The sequence below is a fragment of the Pyrus communis genome, chromosome 8 (genome assembly GCF_963583255.1).
Source record: "Pyrus communis chromosome 8, drPyrComm1.1, whole genome shotgun sequence".
NCBI lineage: Eukaryota > Viridiplantae > Streptophyta > Magnoliopsida > Rosales > Rosaceae > Pyrus > Pyrus communis.
Genome location: NC_084810.1, coordinates 16162557 through 16182060, shown reverse-complemented (window position 1 = coordinate 16182060; position 19504 = coordinate 16162557). Strand labels below are relative to the sequence as shown.

Here is a 19504-nt window from a genome sequence, read left to right as displayed (position 1 = left end):
CACTAAAAAGTGAATCATGATAATATTCACTTTACCCTTTATTTTGTCCTTATCATTAAAACTCAAAATTTTCAAACCCTTTTCATTAGTTTTCTTTAAATAAACCCAAAGAACAATAGAGAGAACCAAAGGGAACTGTATCCCATCCCCTAGTCGTCTCCTTTGCTTGCCTGCGAAGAGTTTATCGTTGTTGTCTTTTTCTCCTTGCCGCAGATATTCCTTTTTTTTTAATTTTATTTAATTTTATATTTTTTCTACTGGGGCCGTGCTTGACTAAGTGGAATGGCTCGGCTAGAGTCGAGGCGTGGGACAACGTGGCTGGGAGCCACGGTGCTGGAAGAGAATCAACTCGGCTGGAGTCGAGGCATAAGTGAAGGTGTGCATAAATTACTGCTGTTTAAGGTGTGCAAAAGAAGATACAACCCTTCTCCATCTAACAATTTGAAGGCCACTGAGCCCTGAACGTATTATGAATATATTGTACAAACATCATACAGCTCTGGCTTTGTTTTCTGTAACTATGGTCCCGTTGTTTCCAGCCACAACGGGACCATCGACAAAACGACCTAGAAGTGAAGCTCTTGCTCATCACTCAATTACAATCATCTACAATCAATGATATTTCCAAGAAAATGGAATGCCCTTCTGATTGAGATATCTTGCGCCTGGGTTCTGCTCTGCAACTGCCAGATCCAAACTAACTCCGTGGTGGATACTGGGTCTGTTCTGAAACCGCAGTAAATGCCGGCTCAAGATTTTCGTTCACACTCTTCTTTGACCTCTTCGGCCTCTTGGGTTTCGTAGCTTGTGGATCAGTATTTGGTAAGGTATCATCCAACTCATATGTATCAAGTTCGTCCATGCTTTGTGAATTCTTCGGCCTTGTAGTTTGCTTGCCCGTTGCCACTTTTCTCTGTGCACACGTGATAATAAGCAGAACTCAAAGGAACATATATAAATAGCGATTATACTTTGCCAGTTGTTATACCCGTACATACAACGGATTCCAGATAAACGTCATTACCTTTTTATTATTAGATTTTGCTTTTTCCATATCTGGAGAGTCCTCATATCCGGTTCCCTGAGGCGCAGATGCAGGGTTTGTTAAATCTTCTAAAGAGGCATCACCTTCTGCATCCACTCGTATACCCTTCGTTTGTTTCTTCTTTTGTCTATCTTTAACCTGAAAAAACCATATGATACGAATTCGAATTACCAAATTTTTGAATGCAACACAGATTCTGTCACGAAATGAGCTAAAGTTCAAAAGAATTGAAAGACGAACTTAAACAGCACCTGTAATGGAATTTCTCTTAATTTCTGCTCCAACTGAGCATCATCCAGAAGTAGAGATACAACATCCTCAGGAGCCAAAATATCACCCTGAACATGACCACCCATCATTACAAGCTGCTGGACAGTATTTTTCTGACTTGCTCTTTGCAGGATCTTCTCTTCAACTGTTTCTTTACAAATAAGTCGGTACACGGTCACCTGCACGATGAATACGTGAAATCTATAATTATATTTACAGAACTCAAATGCATTTACATCTTCCAAATGGCTTGACCATACAATATGTAGAACCATTTGTATGGTGCTTTGGTGACGCCTTGCTTATATGGCATCTCTCGTCTTGTTCCCTCTTACATAATCATTCAATAAAATTTATAATTTGGCTTTTATTGGTATCCCACTATCCGCCCTGAACTTAAATTAGTTCAGTCTACCCCATGTGCTTTCATCTTGTGTCTCATATTACCCTCTCCGTCATATAAACCATTAGTTTGCTTACATTTTTAGTAATTTTATAAATTTTAGATTGTAGAAAAAGAAATAGCATACCCACCACCCTAACCATCCCCATCTCATGTCCGCATTGGCAAACCCACCTACTCTCCTCCCCTACACAGCATCCTTACCCCATTTCCCCGCAGATGCAACGCCTCTCTCCCGCCACTACCCCATCCCCATTCCCCTAATGCCTACTTCCAAATTACCCAGTTGTCTAATATTCCAAACCTAATGGAGATGTTAATGAAGTTTAACATATACCCAAAGATATTAAGAAGCTTAATATGTCTAATAACAAATTAAAAGCCATAAAATTTGGAAATAAGACCACCAAAAATGAAATTTCATATTTGGAGTATTTGGATCCTTTTGAGAGGAGGAAGTTGGTTTGTGGGCGGTGGGGATTTGTTTCAGTTTGGTTCACCAGGAAGGGGGAGTTTGGGATTGGCCCGATTACATGGTAAGGTTTGTCTGGGGTGCAATGGTTTGGATGATGAACGGGGCTGGGTGGGCCATGGCACAGAAATTTTAAGGGATGGGGGTGAGTGGTGGAATCAATAGGGGAAGGGGGTTGGTGGTGGCTGCGATAGGGGAGTGGATTTGGTGGTGGCGGTTGGTAGGATGGTGTAGAGGCTTATTTTATTAAAGCTTTCAAACTTTTTTTTTACTTTATCAAAAGATTTCTTTTTTCTCAGGCATTTTTCTAGATTTTTATTGTAAATTAAAAAAAAAAAAAAAAAAAAAAAACGTATCCAAATGGTGATATACCATCGGACCTGTAGGCCCTAAATATGTCACACAAGCAAACTAATGGTTTTAATAATGGAAATATGTTAACGTAGGATGCAGGATGAATGCACAGGAAAAAAAGTAACCCAGTTACAACTGCAGGGAGAAAATAGCGTTTTTGTCAGAACACAGAGGGATATTAATAAATTGTCTTTATCAAAGAAAACAAAACTTGGAAAACCAAAAGTCTATGGTTGGATTCAGCAAACAAAAACTCACATCTTTTGTCTGACCCAGCCGATGAGCTCTATCCATTGCCTGTAGATCCAGGGTTGGATTCCAATCACTTTCATAAAATATGACAGTATCAGCCGCTGTCAAGTTAATGCCAAGTCCACCAGCTCTTGTACTCAGCAGGAACACAAAAATATCACTCCTGCAAGAAGACAATCATCTAATATGTTAATGAACAAGTGTGAGATGAAAAAAGACACTGCTCATCAAAGCCTTCATCTGATCATGAAATCCCTACCGTTGCTGAAAGTCTCTGACCATGTCTCGCCGATCCATAATGGTGGAGGATCCATCAAGTCGTAAGTATTTATATTTCCTGTAGTTCATGTAGTCCTGCACTTCGAGTTATCAGCATGAGAAATACAAATTGTACTATGGGGCTGTAAAAGGTTCCAAAAGGACAGGCTGTCTAGCAAATAACTCAATTAACTTAAGCATGATGGGAACTTCTAATTCAAGTTTGTCAGACCATCTTACTTATCAACAGGTACAAAATTAAAGGGCAACTACCCTAAATAAACATTCCCTAAGGCACATAAAGAACGCATCATGTATTAACTGTGTTTTAAAAAACGCGCCTTAAGGAGAGCCTAGGCAGCTTTGGAGGTGGGCAATGATGAAAATGCCTCTGCCCAGCAGGAGTAGGCTTAAACTCTCCTAGACATGGTCGAGGAGCGCCTAGGCAGCTGAGGTGCAGCTGAAGCGTTCCACTGGGCGTTCTTTTTATAAATAAATAAGAAACTACCCAAACCCAAAATGACGTTTTGGGCAGGGTTTTTAAATTAAAACCAAATGTTTGAGTTAAACTTGTTTGTTGACTTGTGCACTTTTGAATGACAATATATTTGTTTTACAAAGTATTATATTGTTTATATATAATTATATGTTAATAATTTTGGTCCCAAGAGGCAATCGCCTCCCACCTAGCTTTCGCCTGGGCGGGGTTATCCATGAAACTTTGATACTGACTAACATGATCACACGTGTCTTAAAATTATAGTGAAAATCATTGTATAATAGTTACGTATGGTTGAAATGGGAACCAAATTATAAAACCCAATGTGAACCCACAAACCTAGAGCAACCATAAGAAATGAATTACCTCAAGAATATTCAGCATCTTTGTCATTTGAGCAAACAAGAGAACACGATGGTTGTCCGCCCTCAAGCGTTTCAACAGTATATCAAGCGTCTGAAGTTTCCCAGAATCCTATATATAAAGTAGAAAAGCTCATCTTTTCAAAAACACAAAAAAAAGTGGTCACTAAAGAATATGAAAGAAACTAAAAAAGGATAAGCAGTCCTACGGTGAGCAATTTTGCTGGGTCAAAGCTTTGCATAGGAGGACAAGAACCAAAAATCTTGTACGTTAACTGAAGAGCCGGACGTGAAACAGTCAGTTCAGAATCAATCTGTTGTATTAAATGATGTGGAGTCTCAGGTTTTCTGGGTCCATTAAAGTCAGATGTGCGTGCAAACCCAGTAAACAACCTCTTCACCCAAGGGTATTGTAGTTCTTCAATCATTTTGTAAGCAAAGTTTCTGTCTGAGCAATGGGCATTGACCTATCAACATTATACAATCTTGATCAAGTAAACATCAATCTAGTGTTAACAAAGATAACAACAATTTTTTTGCTGTTCCTTTAGGTCAATCTGAATAACCACAATAATTCTAAGGAAAAAAATGAAAGTAAAATGAATTAAGTATAAACATACCGGGGGAGCTCTAGTTCGTGGGATGAATGTGTACGCTGAATGAAGAAGCCTAGTGTTAGAGAGTAGCCTGTCACTATGAGAGACAACTAAAGCCTCGAATGGATCATCACCAGGGCCTGTAGCCAATTTCTTTTGAAGAAAGTTAGTTACAGATCTTGAAGGCATCAGCAACATTCGTGTAACAGCTCTCACTTTTCCACTTTCAAGATAACTGCATTCAGAATCATCATCCATGGTTTCCATTAGTGAGTCCACAATTCCATCCAAAAATTGTCGGTCCCATCTCACAATGGAAAACATCAGTCGCTCCATAAAAGAACCAGTTCCTAGAAATGCCACCTCAGCAGGGGACAGATCCATCATACGAGTAAAGCCAAAAGTTCCACTTCCAACGGATGAGCTATTCTCTTGCAAGAGTGTCGATTGATAAACATTTCCCGGGGAAAATATGTTAAAATATTTCTCAAAAGATTCTTTGTAGACACCATGTTGAACTGCTGAGCACAAAGTTTCAGAGCTCCAGAGAATTTCTTGATAGAAAAGTTTAGGGATCTGGATGAAACAAAGAAAATTCGTTTAAAAGTTTAGTCAGTACGTAAGTTACGAAAAGTAAAAACACAAATGTCAGTGCATAGACGCAGCTGCTTCAATTTATTTCTGCAGGTGAATAAGTATATTGGAAATACTCCTATGTCACAAACAATTATTGAGCTAGCAGTTCTGTACAATAAATAACATCATATTACTCAATAGAAGCAAGCAGGTATTGAATTTCCTCTTCAGATATCATTAAAAATATCCACTTCTAAATACAGGTCCAATCTGCATTTATTTAAAGGAACATTTCTAAGAGGTTAAAGAACGAGAAGGAACTTAATTTCTAAAGGTTATAAGAACACAAAGGAACATTTTTGACATAGCTTTGAACAACTTGAAAGTACCAAGTTTCATGGTCCATCATGATTGTAGGATACATATCTTTAGCTCACTACCTTACAACTTAAACTTTTGAAAATAATGGTGAACCAATAAGCATATCATTCAGCAAAGCATTCCTGAGCTTGAATCCTGCAATTGAACCTAACATAGGTTGCATTTCACATGTATGGCTTTAGTGGTGGAGAGAGAACCCACATGTGAAGTTATGTTCAAATCAAAATATAAATAAATTCTTGGCTCACATGAAAAGAGTTAAAGAACTAGATTTGACTTCACAATGGAAGAGAAGCCCGATAAAGTATACATGACATGACTGACAAGAATAAGTTATGTCATGCAATATTAGTTTGCATGGTCAAACATTAGTTTAGGTATGTTGTCTTTGGTTTTTTATTTCACTTCGATAAATCATCTCTTAAGATTACAAGATATGGGGGAGCCAGTAAATTTGGAGATGTAAAATATGAAACTTCTGACTCAATCTCAGTACACAGTACATACAAATCATTGAAATCAAATGCCATTTCATTTCCCCTTGCACTTTCTGACCAGCTCTAATGACTCCTTTAAACTTTAAAATCTAATAGAGTACCCCCTGGACTTCTAAATCAAGTTAAATAGCTCAAACAATCAACAATATATGGAAAGTACAAGTGCAGATCACGTTAAAATTATTTTTTGCGCCAGAAAAATGACATGAAATGGTGTTATGCCTGCAAATTACTCATCAAATAATGGAATTACCCATGAGCCTCCCTCTATTTCAACTTTCACTCCCCCGCCCTCCCCACAACACCTACATACCACCCTCTCTTTCTTTCTCTCTCCCATTTTGTTCATTGACCAGTATGTCATGTGTAGTGTGCAAGCCAAGTGATTATTTCACCTATGCACTAAAGAAAACTTATTTCCTTTTAAAGTACACAAAAGAAAACTACATAATTGCGTAACAGGAAAAAGGATCTAGGAAAGTACCGAATATGTTATAGGATTTTGACCTCCTGAGTAGTGCACGTCCTCCAACTCCCCAAATGGAGGAGCTAGAAGAGAATTTGGTATCTCACTAAAGTACAGATATGTACTTCCTTCATTCCTCTCAAATAACTCAGGATGGTTGCAGACCTATCATTGCGCAAATAGAACACTTGATATGGACAATATTATAGAAAATAGAACATAATTAAAACACATTTAATAATTATACCGCATCCTATAGACTACATAAATTTATGACAAGAAAACCACAATGGATATCAAGTTAGATAGCATACCTTTCTCAGCTGAATGACAATATTCATCAAATTCAAAATTTTCTTCTCATTAAGATGACCGCGATTGCTGTCAAACAACTCAGCAAGAGATATTTTGTTCTTGATAGCTTGATAAAAATCTTGCTGCCGAGAGCTCAACTTGCAGTGCACGGTAACCTCAGTTTTCCTGGTCAGCTCAGAAACCACATCTGTTTTAACTCGGCGCAGCATGAATGGCTTTAAAATGGAATGCTGTAAGGAGAATAACAACAGAAGTAGTTAGAAGCGTTCCAGCAAATTTCAGATCTCATAGCACAGGTCAGATATTGGGATGACAGAGAGGTGTGAAGCAACAACGCTGGGATCACTACAAAAGATTAAACCAGTACATACACCCATTATGTACAGTCTACGGATACATAAGATGGAATGGTGAAATAGGAAATGATATCATATAAGCCTCGTGATTTCTACAATACAGAAAGTTATAGTTTGGTCAATATTGTCAAACAAAAAACATAGTGAACTCTTTTCTAGTCAGAATGTTCCATAGAAGTTTCTTCGACGCACACTGGTTTTAGTCAGAATTTTAAAGTGGACTATATACATTTTTCCTATTCACAAATTACAGATCTTGCAAACAGGAGATATTTGACAGACCAGCATTTTTCAAAAATTATCAAATTAGGAACATTAGATCAGACCGAAGGGCAAGGAAGAACTGCAATCAATCCAAAAATTTATTAATCATTACATGTATCAGAGTCAGGGTACTAACCAATCTGTTAAGCTGGTGCTCATTCAAAGTACCCCCATGTTCCGCATGGTTTTCAATTCTGGAAATATTTGAGAAAATAATTAATTAACAAAAATACTTTGAGGTTTGTAGGCACGAATTTCGGGTCCAAAATGCATACCCTTTTGAAAACCACTCATTGAATTGTTCATGGCTGTCAAACAACGTTGGCATAATGAAATGTAGTAGAGCCCACAACTCTGCCATATTATTTTGGATAGGTGTACCGGTAAGTAGCAAACGATTTCGACAATTAAAGCCTAGAAGTGTCTTCCATCTTATGCTGTAAGATCAAATATCAAATGAGATATGGATGAGCACGCACAATATAAGAATGAAATAAATGAAATCTGACTAAATGGGATTTTTCAAATGTCAGCAGTTGTAGTTGAGTCGTACTTAATATAAATGGTAGGTCCTAGGATCAAGGGGAACCAAACCACAAATATTATCAAATCTACAAGAATGTAAAATCAATGAGTTGTAGGAAACTACTTCCATAAGAGATTTCCATGCTGGGACAACTAAAAACACGTCATGTACACCCCTGGACACTTCTTTGGATGCTCAAATAATAAACATTCATTTACTTAGAATATTTGGCACCCTAAGATGAACATGGTTTCTTAAATAATACAAAAACAAAAACACCCGGTAGACATGAAAATCTAAGGATATTTGGCACTCCAATAATAAAATGGTTTCTTAAATTTGTTTCACCTTGTGGTACCTGGTATCACTTCATCATAAACTCAATATACCACAATAATGGAGGACCACGGAGTATGATTATGTTCAAACCCCTTAATAAACATCAAAGAAGATTTCAGTCCAAACCTGTTAGAACTTTTGATTGCTTGGGCTTCATCTAATACCATATACTGCCATTTCACACGTTTAAAATACTTTTCATCAGCCACTAGCAGCTGGTAGCTGGTAATGAGAATATGAAATCCAGCATCCCTGCAAAGAAGTTAAAAGGACTTAATCATTTGATAAAATAACAGAAAACAAGGCAGGGGATTGCTTGGGTGGATGACTAGCATGCTTTACCATATATAAATCATAAACAAAAGAGTGCTTTTCAAAGGGTGCAGTATTCTTTACTAGAATTGAGTTCAACTGCTGAGTGGTAAGCAAGGAAATACGCAATTCTGTTTTTTCTTTGTTTCAATCTGAAGTTTCTTTTGATTTTCAATTAACTTGGGTACAGTTCCTGTGTATTTGGGTTTCACCCATATAATCAAGTTTTACTTGGTGAAGAAAAGGGAAAGAAAAGGAACAAGAGTATCAAGAGACCAACTCATGACAAAATGAAGAGTTCAGCAACACACATGACGACATGCAATTGATTTGGCAGAGGCCAGCATACTAAGCTTCTGTGCCCTAAAGGTCACTTCTAAATATTATGTGTGGTGCATGCAAAAACAATCAAATCAATATGCATATATTTACTCGGGTGCTGTTATTGGCACCCCAAAATAGTCAATCTGCACTCCCCCATGAGAAACTTAGGGAAGAAATAACACTAGGGAGAAATGCAGAAGGACTTTTTGGAACAGATCCCTTTTACTTTTCTATGATGCATACAGTTTTGTGCTCCACAGTTTTTGCTACTTTGGTTTCCCAAATTTCAAAGAATCAGTCAATCCCCTATTGTGTCCTTAATGTTTTCTGCCCAAGGGATACTAGCACAACAATAAAAAACCACCACGTATTGTTGTAAACTTCCTTACATGGTTAGCCATAGTAAATTGTACAGTAATACTTTTTAATATAGCTAAAATATCTAAGAACAACAAAATTACCAAGACACAGAATTAATGGAATAGGACACCATCCAGGGCCAGCTCATGGATAAAGCAACTTAAGCAGTCGCCTAAGGCCCCATTAAGTTAAGGCGTACTTTTGAGAAATAAAAATTTAGTGACACTCTAATTACCGTTCTCTCTACCCCTCCAAATCTTATTTGTCACTAATCTAGGGATGACTTCCAATGCTACTGATTCATGTGAGGAGGCTTTTTCAATTATTGACCATTTTATGTATCAATGAAATACAATGGCCTAGCAAAACAACCCTATTCATTTCTTATTCAATGGCTTTAAAGGTGTAATTTCCCAAATAAGCATTCAATGAAACACAATGACCTAAATCTTCAGTCCACACCAATATGACCTAAGAGGAGTTGGTCTAGCAGTCAGGTCCTTGGTTTGCTCCCAAGTGGTCTGCGGTTCAACTCTCTCCTACGGTACCCACCTAGCAAATGCTAGAGTTTCTCGCTCCCCAAATGTTGTGGGGTCAGGCGGGGGGCCTAGTGATTAGTCTGGTCAAAGACTCGGATTCACGAGTTTAAAAATGATTAACTGAAACAATGTTTTCGTTTAAAGAGCTATAAGAAGAAATTATACAAATCTTGCTGGAGTTACAACCAGTTTTGCAGGTCCTACTGTTTTTTTATTACATAGTGTTTTCTAAAACCTATATAGTTCTTTGTTTTATCAGTATTGTTTTCTTTGTTCACAATTACTTTTTCTAAAAGTAAAGAAATATGATTTAGCTAAGAAAAGTAAAGAAATATGATTTAGCTAAGAAACTTTTGATATATAAAACTTAGTTAATATATTCCTTATAAACACTAAATTTTCCATACAAGGCCTCAAACTGTTGCAAGCCTGCTCAGACACTGTCTCAAGCACTAATCTACTTCTAAGACCAGCCAGTTTCATATTATTCTTCTCTTGAAAGTGTAAAATAATAGCAAGGGCAAAGAAAATTACCTGCGGTACAGTTTTTTAGCAGTGATCTTTTTCCTAAGTACCTGACGCTCGTTAAGTCCTCCCCAGTATGGAAGAGTTTTTAAGTCAGGGCAGAAACGACTAATTTCATCTGCCCAGTTGTTCAAGACAGAGGCAGGAGCAACAACCAGAAAAGGCCCCCAAATATTTTTCTCCTGGATAGGACAAGAAACCCAAGTTACACCAAAGACAATCATTATGCAAAAAACACCAAGTCGAACTATTACCTCAGCCAAATGAGCCAAAAATGCCATCGCCTGGATGGTCTTTCCTAGGCCCATCTCATCAGCAAGGATGCCATTTAAACCCTGATAAACAGAAGAAAAGAAAAGAAAGAAATGAACCCTATAAACAAATCAAGAGAAACGAATCAAGGAATTTAAACTGTACTTGTACATATTATGTGTATCCATTTGGGTACAGACGAACCTGCTCATAGCAATTAACCAACCACTGGAGGCCTTTTAGTTGATATTCTTTAAGGGATCCTTTGAACAACTCCGGTGTCTGAACAGTTGATGTTACAGGCATTGTGGAACTGCACATATAATAATAGAAACATTATCAACTTGACTGAAAAAGCCTTGCCTCCAATTTCCTGATAGAGTCCAAAAGAAAGGCAATACTAAAACAATAAAGGAAAGAGTAACTGACGGGTTATGTAGATCTATGCTACTAGCTCCAGCAACATCGTGTGCTGCCTCAGGTTCAGCATCTTCACATAGCTTCAAATACTCATTATCAAACTCACTAGTTATCTTTTTCTGCTTTGAAACTGCATCTTGTGCTGCTTTAAAAGCCTCCTTCTTCAGTTCAGCTTCCTCAGGGTCTTCTTCCTCATTAGCTTCATCATCTGAGGAGCTTAAAGATGCTTTTTCCTCCATTTTTTTTCCATCGCCAACAGGCAGATCTTCTGATGGCTGTGAACTTGACTTGTTCTGCATAAAGTGACTGTAAAGTTCCGTCTGTTGTATAAGAAAATTGAGCCTTTGCTGCTGTCTCTTTGCTTCTCGAAGCTCCTGTTCGCGCCTCAAAGCTTCAGCTGCTTCTTTTTCCTCTTTCTTCCTCACTTCCGCCTGCAAGTGTCCATATTTAAAATTAAAATAAAAAATGACCAAGTTTTGTCAAAAGAAAGGAAAAAAACAGATAGTAAGTACGCATTACAACCAAATAATGCAGGATAGCCTTCCATACTGATAATAATCAAAATTATTGACAGTTAAATCTCTAAGGGAATGATCTGACAGAAGATCTAGAACTTAGACATATTTCAAGAAAATGAATATCAGGCAACTACACATCATTAAAGATGACTAAATTTAAGAGCAATAGGATAAAAAGGCATGCATATACTTCTTGCACTCAATTCCCTTCAGAAAGGAGAAAGGAAGGATACCATCTCTTTATCTATTCTCTTCCAAAATAGTAGCATATCTCTGGCTAGTTTCCTTGTACGAATTGCAGCACCCCTCATCAGTTTAAGAGATCTACTGACCTTCAATTTCACCTACGAAAAATAAAAAGGTAGACAGCTTCAGTATAAGAACTACCAATGCCATCTGATGAAAACCAATCCCCAAATCGAAATCCACATCTCACATTCTGTGCAGGGGAAACAAGTAGAAGACTACATAGGGCATACACATATAAGTACCTCTCTTTGACAGTTCTCTGAGACCCTCTTAGCATAACCTAGTTGCCTCTGGTGGAAATTCGAAAAAATCCTATGATGCCTTGGCATGTCTCTTCTTACTATGTTTACCCAAACTTTTCCAATCTTGTCCATTTCCTCCTTCTCAATCACATAAGGGTCTTTAATAACCTTTTGCTTCTTCGGTAGACTTCTTTCAATGATCTGCAGGACAAAACATTAATGAGAAACCAGCCCAAGATATCACATGAAAAGGAAGACACGCCCACAACCCAGCCTATACCCACCAGCAAAGAAACATTATTGTCCCGAGATAATCATAAGTGAAGGAACACAAACCTCATATGTGTCTCCTTTCTCCAAAACTTTCACATAGTAGACCTGTAAAACTCCACCTTCAGACAAAATAGATCTCTTTATATTTCCAGCTGCACCCTCTGGGATGGAAGAGTTTAACCCAATATCAGAGACCTTGAGGCTGAACTTTTGGGCTGAATTTGAAGTGGATGATGCCTTTAGTCTAGCTTGAAGGGATTCATACTGGGGATGGGGATCGCCCATCCCTGCCTGGTTTTTAGGCCCCAACCTTTTGTCACTAGTCATCATTTCTGCCAAGGATCCCAAGTCTAACGTGCCTCTTAAGTAAACTTCCTCCACCCGAAAATCTGAAAAGCTCGGTAAGTGCAAAGACGACACCAGCTTATCGTAAATTGGTGGAATCCTGTAAGTGATACCATCTCCTATATCCAGATAAGGAGGTTCATAGATTATTCTGCATGAAATACAGAGACGAAAATATAATAACCAAATAATTTAATATAATCATCATGCACATGCTTAGCAATTGGAATAACTCATGCTGAAAAGGAAACTAGAGGAGAAAGCAAACCTATCGGTGCCACGTTGTGGTACCAAATCTGCATCATGGTGGTTCCCGGGTTTTTGAGGATTAGAATCATTGAGCCACTCTGATGAGGTTTCCATTTCATATATCCCTCCCCGGTGCTCATTGCCCAGTTTCCTAGATTTTAAACCCTTATTACTCTTTGGAACTGGAATCCCCGTCTGAATTGGTGCAGGACTCGATGAGGAATCCTTGAACCTCCTTTTGTACTTCTGAATGTGTTCTCCAAGCATTGATCGATACCTTTCCTCTGTAATGCGTGTCCCGTAATAACTGTCATCATCCTCGTAGTCACTATTTTGGGATCGCCTTCTTTTTTTAACTGAACTCAGTTCTCTGTCAGACATCATCCCATTACCTACAGCTCCATCTACACATGCAACCGGCAAAAAAATCACAAACATGCACATCTATAAGTCCGCAAATCACCATTCCAACCGACAACAACCATACACAAATGTATATCACACATGCAAATTTTCAAGCAGAAAAACAAATAAATTTGGTCATAAAAAGCTTAACTCCAAAAACTAAGACAAATTGCCCACCTTGGCTACCTCTGCTCTCATCCTGACTACTATTTCCATAATAATCGAAATCGTCATCCGGTCGGGGAACTTGAAAGTTCATCAAAGACTACAATGTGCAACAAAAATCAACAAACTTTAGTCCAAAAAATAATAAAATTCAACATGCCCAATTCAAAAACAAGTGAATTATAAACATTAGAGCACAAAATTTACCAATTCGAAGAAAAAGCAAAAAGGGCAAGAAACGCTGTAATTCGAGCAAACAAAGAGAACCCATGCGAGAAAAATTCAAGGGACAAACCTCAAGATTGAAAAGGTTGGAGTAGGAGAGAGAATCCTTGGGTTGCTTCCGGTGGTCCATATGCTTTGGGGTCGAACAGGCGACCTAGGTCTTTCCAGAACGCCGAACCGGCGGCCGTCGCCGATTAGGTCGTCAATTGCAGCCAAACCTCTGCTTTCACGGCCCCAATTTGTATGGCGGATCCTCAGTCGCAGCCCCTCCGTCACGGTTCAAATAGCCAGATTGTTCGAGGAAGTAAGTCCTTCCTTGCTATAGCATATAAGACGAGTAGATTTTGATTGGGTGCTTCTGGCCATCACAGCCCCAGTTTTCTCTGTCACCGCCTACGGGAAAGGGGAAAGAGAAAAGCACTAAATTGTTACGATGGTCCCTCGACTATACCTGAATTGGACTTTGGTACTTGAACTTTAATTGTATTTGCATTCATCATCGAATTAGTTCTAGCTCTAGTGATTTTTAAGAATGATTTATATGGCAAATAGTCTCTGAACTTAACTCATACTATCAAGATGATTCTTAAAATTGAAAATTCATAAATATAGTCCTTGAAAATAGGTGTCACAAATCAATATGATTTTTCCGTCACAATTCTTATGTACAAATGTGGCACATAAATAGAGCCCACAAGATGTAAAAGTTTTTATCACAAATGGTACTTGAAATTAATCCGCACGAGATGGATCCTTAAATTGAAAATCGATCAACGTAGTCTTTAAAAATAGGTGTCACAAATTAATATGGTCATTCTGTTACAATTTGGCAAAAAATCTACCATATGATGATTTGGATTTAATAATTAATTATAAAAGTTGTCAAAAAAACTTTTTTGTACAATGAGATTATCTCAAGGCAGAGCTTGTTGTTCTACGTTTCGTCAAGATCCCCAGAGGAGCACTCAACAAGCTCTCTAAGAGTAGTTCCAATGTGGGAACCACCCCCTAGGCAATACACTATGGTATCCACCATGTGAACAGTAATTGCCCTTAATGAACAGTAACCGCCTTTTGTATCTCTACCGTTGCACTTCAATAGCCCTGACAATAGGCAATAAAATATTAGTATTTTTTTATTTATAAAATAATACAAAATAATTTTATTTGTAATTTCAGATAAGATTTTTAATCATTCTCGCTGCGCTATGTGTCATTATCCGAAAAGTTATAAAATAATACAAATTAATATTCTTTGTAATTTCGGATAAGATTTTTAATCGTTTTCGTTGCACCACGTGTCATAAAATCTAAAAAGACAATTATTAGTGATGGATTTCCGATAAGATTTTTAATCGTAGTCGTTGTGTCACGTGTTATTATCCGAAAATACAATTATTGGTGATGAATTTCCGATAAGATTATTAACCAATATGAAATTGTGGTGTAAGGTAGATGATAATGAGAAGGTATTTATAGAAAAGTAAAAACAATTTTTTTCGGATTTTTATTCATTTTTTACAATTTTTAAATTTTTTTTATTCAATTAATTAATCTCTACCATTGGATTTAAAAAAAATTTGAATTCCAACACTCCAGATTGTGCCACATGGCACAACGGTAACATTTCTGAATTTTAAAACTATTTTTTCCTTTTTTTTTTAATTTGTAAAGGACAATAATATCAATTGTTGATCTCAGATCCAACGATTGATATTGAATAAGAATTTTTTATTTTTTTTACCGTTGCAAATCTGACGGTCCACATTTTATTGCCGTTGAGATCCAACGGATCATGGGAAGCCACATGACTTCCCAAAGGTAACAATTTGAAACTGTGTCGCCGGCCCCATTCTTTGAAAACATGTCGGGTGATGCGCCCCCACGCGCGGGTGCAGTGCACACACCTGAAAGAAAAAAATAAAAAAAAGGGCTGACGTCAACCTTGCGTCAGATAGCCTTCGAGGTCGCAGGCTGGCAATTCGTGATAGGCCTGATGCTTGGGCCTGCCCTGTCCCTCGGGCTCCCACACTTTGGAGTCAATATGCCAGGCTCTCGAGCCCTGGTTGCTGGCCTGTCCCCCGAGCTCCAGCCAACGCTGGAAGTGCTCTAAGATTAAGGTTATGAAGTTGTCGATCGCCCAAATGATGATGATGGAGTCACAAAAGCCGTCACCAAAGGTGGTCTCCATCTTGGTCAATTCAATTAAGGTTGTCAAAGGATGTAAAGATGGGTGTCTTGAGAATTTTTAATTTTTTTAGGAAAAAGACGGTGAAGGCTACCATAAATGAAGGTAGAAGAGTATGGGCTGAGATCATAGGTGATTGCAAGACCAAGTTTCTGAGTTGACAATTTTTTTAATTAATTATTAAATTATTAGACCTATTTCTAATTCATGATTGTGGGACCGAGTTTGTGGGTCCATTTACGTGCCACATCTGCACATTACAAATTTTTTACAGAGTTACGACTGAATGACTACATTGATTTGAGACATCTATTTTAGGACTACATTAATCAATTTTCAATTTTAGGGACCATCTTGATGATGTGAGTTAATTTCATGGATCATTTGTGATAAAAAAAAATGATTTGTAAGACCCATTTATGTGCCACAACAGCACATAACAAAATTTTTGACAAAATCATGACGGAATGACCACATTGATTTTGTGACACCTATTTTAAGGACTACAATAAGCGCTTTTTAATTTTAGGGATCATCTTGATGTATTGGTCAATTTCAAGGATCATTTGTGATATAAAACCTTTTTAAGAAATTTGGAATAATAATCAAAATTGAACCTTGTATACAATTATAGCTATAATTTTAAATTTATGATAATTATAACAAAAAATTAATAAGAAAGTACTAATATACGCTTAAAATTACTAATACACGAAGTTGTCACTTGCAATTATTAGCTATGGTTGCAATGAGAAAGAATTATGAGTTCAAAGTAGATAAATCAACTAAGGATAGTTTGGAAGTTAGATGTGTGAATGATAATTATAAGTGGTGACTTTGTATAAACTTTCAATCTATCACTTTGAACTCATAATTTTAAGGGTATACTAGTAGTTTGGATTTTTGGTTATAATTAACATAAAATTAAAAATGAGGCTAGATTCTATATAGGATCTAAATTTTGGTTATTTTTTCAAATTTCTCAAAATTTTAGTGTGCACTCGTAAATTCATTGCAATGTTTACTAAAAAAATATTAAAGCAAAAAAGAAAAACACTTGAAACCCAACCACCACCACATAGTATCTCACCTTCTATGCACCACCACACCTAAACCCTAACCCGATGCCCCACACCTCTTTCTCGCACTTCACCCCGAAGAGAAGGCTAATCATAAGGAAGAAAGGGTATGGGTTGGATTCGTTTTACTTCTAATTTACGATCAAATCAATTATAATATAACAATTTTTGTTCGATTTGGTTTTAACAAAATCTCTAAGGAATATGAATCAAGCGAATCTGATGTTCAATGGTTTGGTTCGGGCGGTTTTAGGCCTAAACTAATCACTTTTTTTCTTATATACTTTTTCAACTTTGTTAGCCAATTACAACAAATAATTTTTGTAATTATTTACACTTTTTTTATTTTCTTGTACATCATCATTCTAAAATCCAACATGTCATCAAGCTTTAAAGTTTAGTAACTAATATAGCTGCTTCATTAGATATATGAGTCTCATTTGTGTGCCATGTCAATATATTAACAAGGTATTTGACGGAGGGAATACGGAATGACCAAATTGATTTCTAAGACTTATTTTCAGGAACAAAATTGATCAATTTCAAATTCAGAGACCATTTTAATTGGATGGGTCAATTTTGGAGACCATTGTGATAAAAATCCAAAAATGAAATTGTCGTGTTTTATTCAGTAGTCCAGACATGGTTTCAATCTTAAACTATCATGATTTGTCTCAATCGTGCAATGGGCAAACTTGCATTCCCCACCCAATACCCTCAAATACTTATGTTGTCAATTATTATGCATCCAATATGCAATAAATTAATGGTGGCTATTGGGATCATGCTTCACAATAGTATCAAAATAATCAAACATGGTTTACTTTGTTGGAAGATTTAATTCAAACTGATTAAATTATTTTATGCGAATGGACATTAAGTTTGATGAATTGTGGCTTTTCATTAATAAGGTTGTGGATGTTCAAATAAAGATAAATGATGCAACCTTTGCCTTTTGATTGAAGAGATGTAATTATCGACCATTCAAGAAAAGACACGACTATTTTAAAGAGTCACTTCTACATCTAAAGGCCTCATCCTATTGCGGCAGAGTCATACAAGTTCATGTGACCCATAACATACTTAGAGATTAAGTGAGTCTTTTGAGAGAGTTTAACACAATCGTAGTTGACTGGAGCCGGTGTGCTACTATCCTAAGGAGGTGATCTTTGTATCATATGAGATAAGAGTCGATCAACTATGAGTACCGTAATGAAGCATAAATTGTTTTATGGAGAGAAAACCAAGTTCTTCACTCGACGATTATTTTCAAGATTTTCTAATCAAATTTCATGTGCATTAGCATAATGTTTACCATTATGCATTAAATTGTGTTTTTACTTGCATTAATATTTTTCCAACATACCTTTATAGAGAACGCTCATATGCAACATGGTATTGGAGTTGCAGCAACATCTTTCTTAGGGCTTCAATATTAATATGGTCATCAATCATCATGCTCTAGTAGTTATGGGTCGATTTAAGCCTTCCAATTGGATATTAATTTTGAGAAAAACTATTATAATTTCTCCACCTTCTAGTCATTAGATTTCTCTTAACAAAAATTATAATTCAACTCTTGTAACTCCGAATTTGATTCTGCTTTCGTCTACGCACTCTGTAATACCCTGTATTTAAATAATAAAAAGTGTATGTATACATATTATTTATATATTACAAAAGTTTTGTATCCCTCTGTAATTGTATTTCCTCTATTTTGGTTTATTGGACAAATATACCTAATTACTAATAAATGAGAGGTGGGAATTTTGTTAGTAGAGTTAGTTTGATATTTTCTCACAAAGGCCCGAGAGTTTGAGGTGGGACTAATTAAGTAGTTCTGTCTTGTTATTTTATCCAAATGATAAGGTGGAAGTTGGTTATTAATAGAAGCTAATAATTAGGGTGAAGGTGCAGTGGCGGATGCATTGAGGGGCAATAGAGGTCAGCTGACCCCCCAAACTTCAGTGAACGTCTATAGATACCTTAAGTGCTGACCCTCCAAACTTCAGTGAATGTTCATGGATACCTTGGGTGCTGCCCTTTTGAAGATTAAAGTTGGCTTCATACATGCCCTCCAACTAACTTTAGGCCTACCAAGACTCAGTGAATGCCCACGGATACCTTGGGTGCTGCCCCTTGCATACATTAACAAGTGTGCAATATGCCTTTCCAAATGACTTTAGGCCTACCAAGACTCATTGAAATGGCTATATGCATGCTATTTTTGGTAAAAAAAATTTAGCACGCGCTATTCTTACTGATCCCCCTAACATTATTTCCTGGATCCGCCACTGAAAATGTGGAGTTTATAGCATGTATATGTTAGTCTATTAGCATGCATGAGGCAATGTTTGTGGTATGAGGAGTGTTTACTCATCAATCTAAAGGAATCTTAAATATTTGGGCAATATTCTCACTCCAATGCAACTCTATCAAGCTTATCTTGAGATAAACCTTTACGTGGCCCTTGATGCTTGTATCCATCTTGCATGATATTCATTTATTCATAATTAACCTGACATTTGTTGCTTTGCCCCTTGAATACTTATCATTCTTAATGATGAGGACAACACTTGTTGCGGTTATTAGAACACATTTTA

The 19504-nt window shown here is 37.0% G+C and overlaps 1 protein-coding gene across 1 annotated transcript; it reads right to left on the bottom strand.

The window, feature by feature from the left end:
* Window positions 1–359: 359 nt before the first annotated feature.
* On the bottom strand, window positions 360–14027 carry LOC137741593 (chromatin-remodeling ATPase INO80-like). The gene is made up of 23 exons (XM_068481287.1): window positions 13705–14027; window positions 13422–13509; window positions 12859–13243; window positions 12309–12741; window positions 11973–12173; window positions 11715–11825; window positions 10973–11394; window positions 10748–10856; window positions 10546–10626; window positions 10301–10473; window positions 8358–8483; window positions 7642–7803; window positions 7503–7560; window positions 6746–6976; window positions 6450–6596; window positions 4536–5087; window positions 4125–4382; window positions 3920–4027; window positions 3056–3150; window positions 2803–2959; window positions 1297–1494; window positions 1025–1183; window positions 360–913 (listed from the first exon to the last, which is right to left on the bottom strand). The coding sequence occupies exons 1-23, from the start codon at window positions 13762–13764 to the stop codon at window positions 698–700; spliced, it is 4530 nt and encodes a 1509-aa protein (XP_068337388.1). The 5' UTR covers window positions 13765–14027; the 3' UTR covers window positions 360–697.
* Between the last annotated feature and the right edge of the window lie 5477 nt (window positions 14028–19504).

Excerpts from the sequence above, each read along its gene's own strand:
- LOC137741593 (XM_068481287.1), bottom strand. The coding sequence starts at position 13,764 with ATGGACCACCGGAAGCAACCCAAGGATTCTCTCTCCTACTCCAACCTT. Across the intron at positions 10,474-10,545 it reads TTTTGGCTCATTTGGCTGAG|GAGAAAAATATTTGGGGGCC; the intron begins GTAATAGTTCGA and ends TGTCCTATCCAG. Across the intron at positions 5,088-6,449 it reads AAAATCCTATAACATATTCG|ATCCCTAAACTTTTCTATCA; the intron begins GTACTTTCCTAG and ends TGTTTCATCCAG.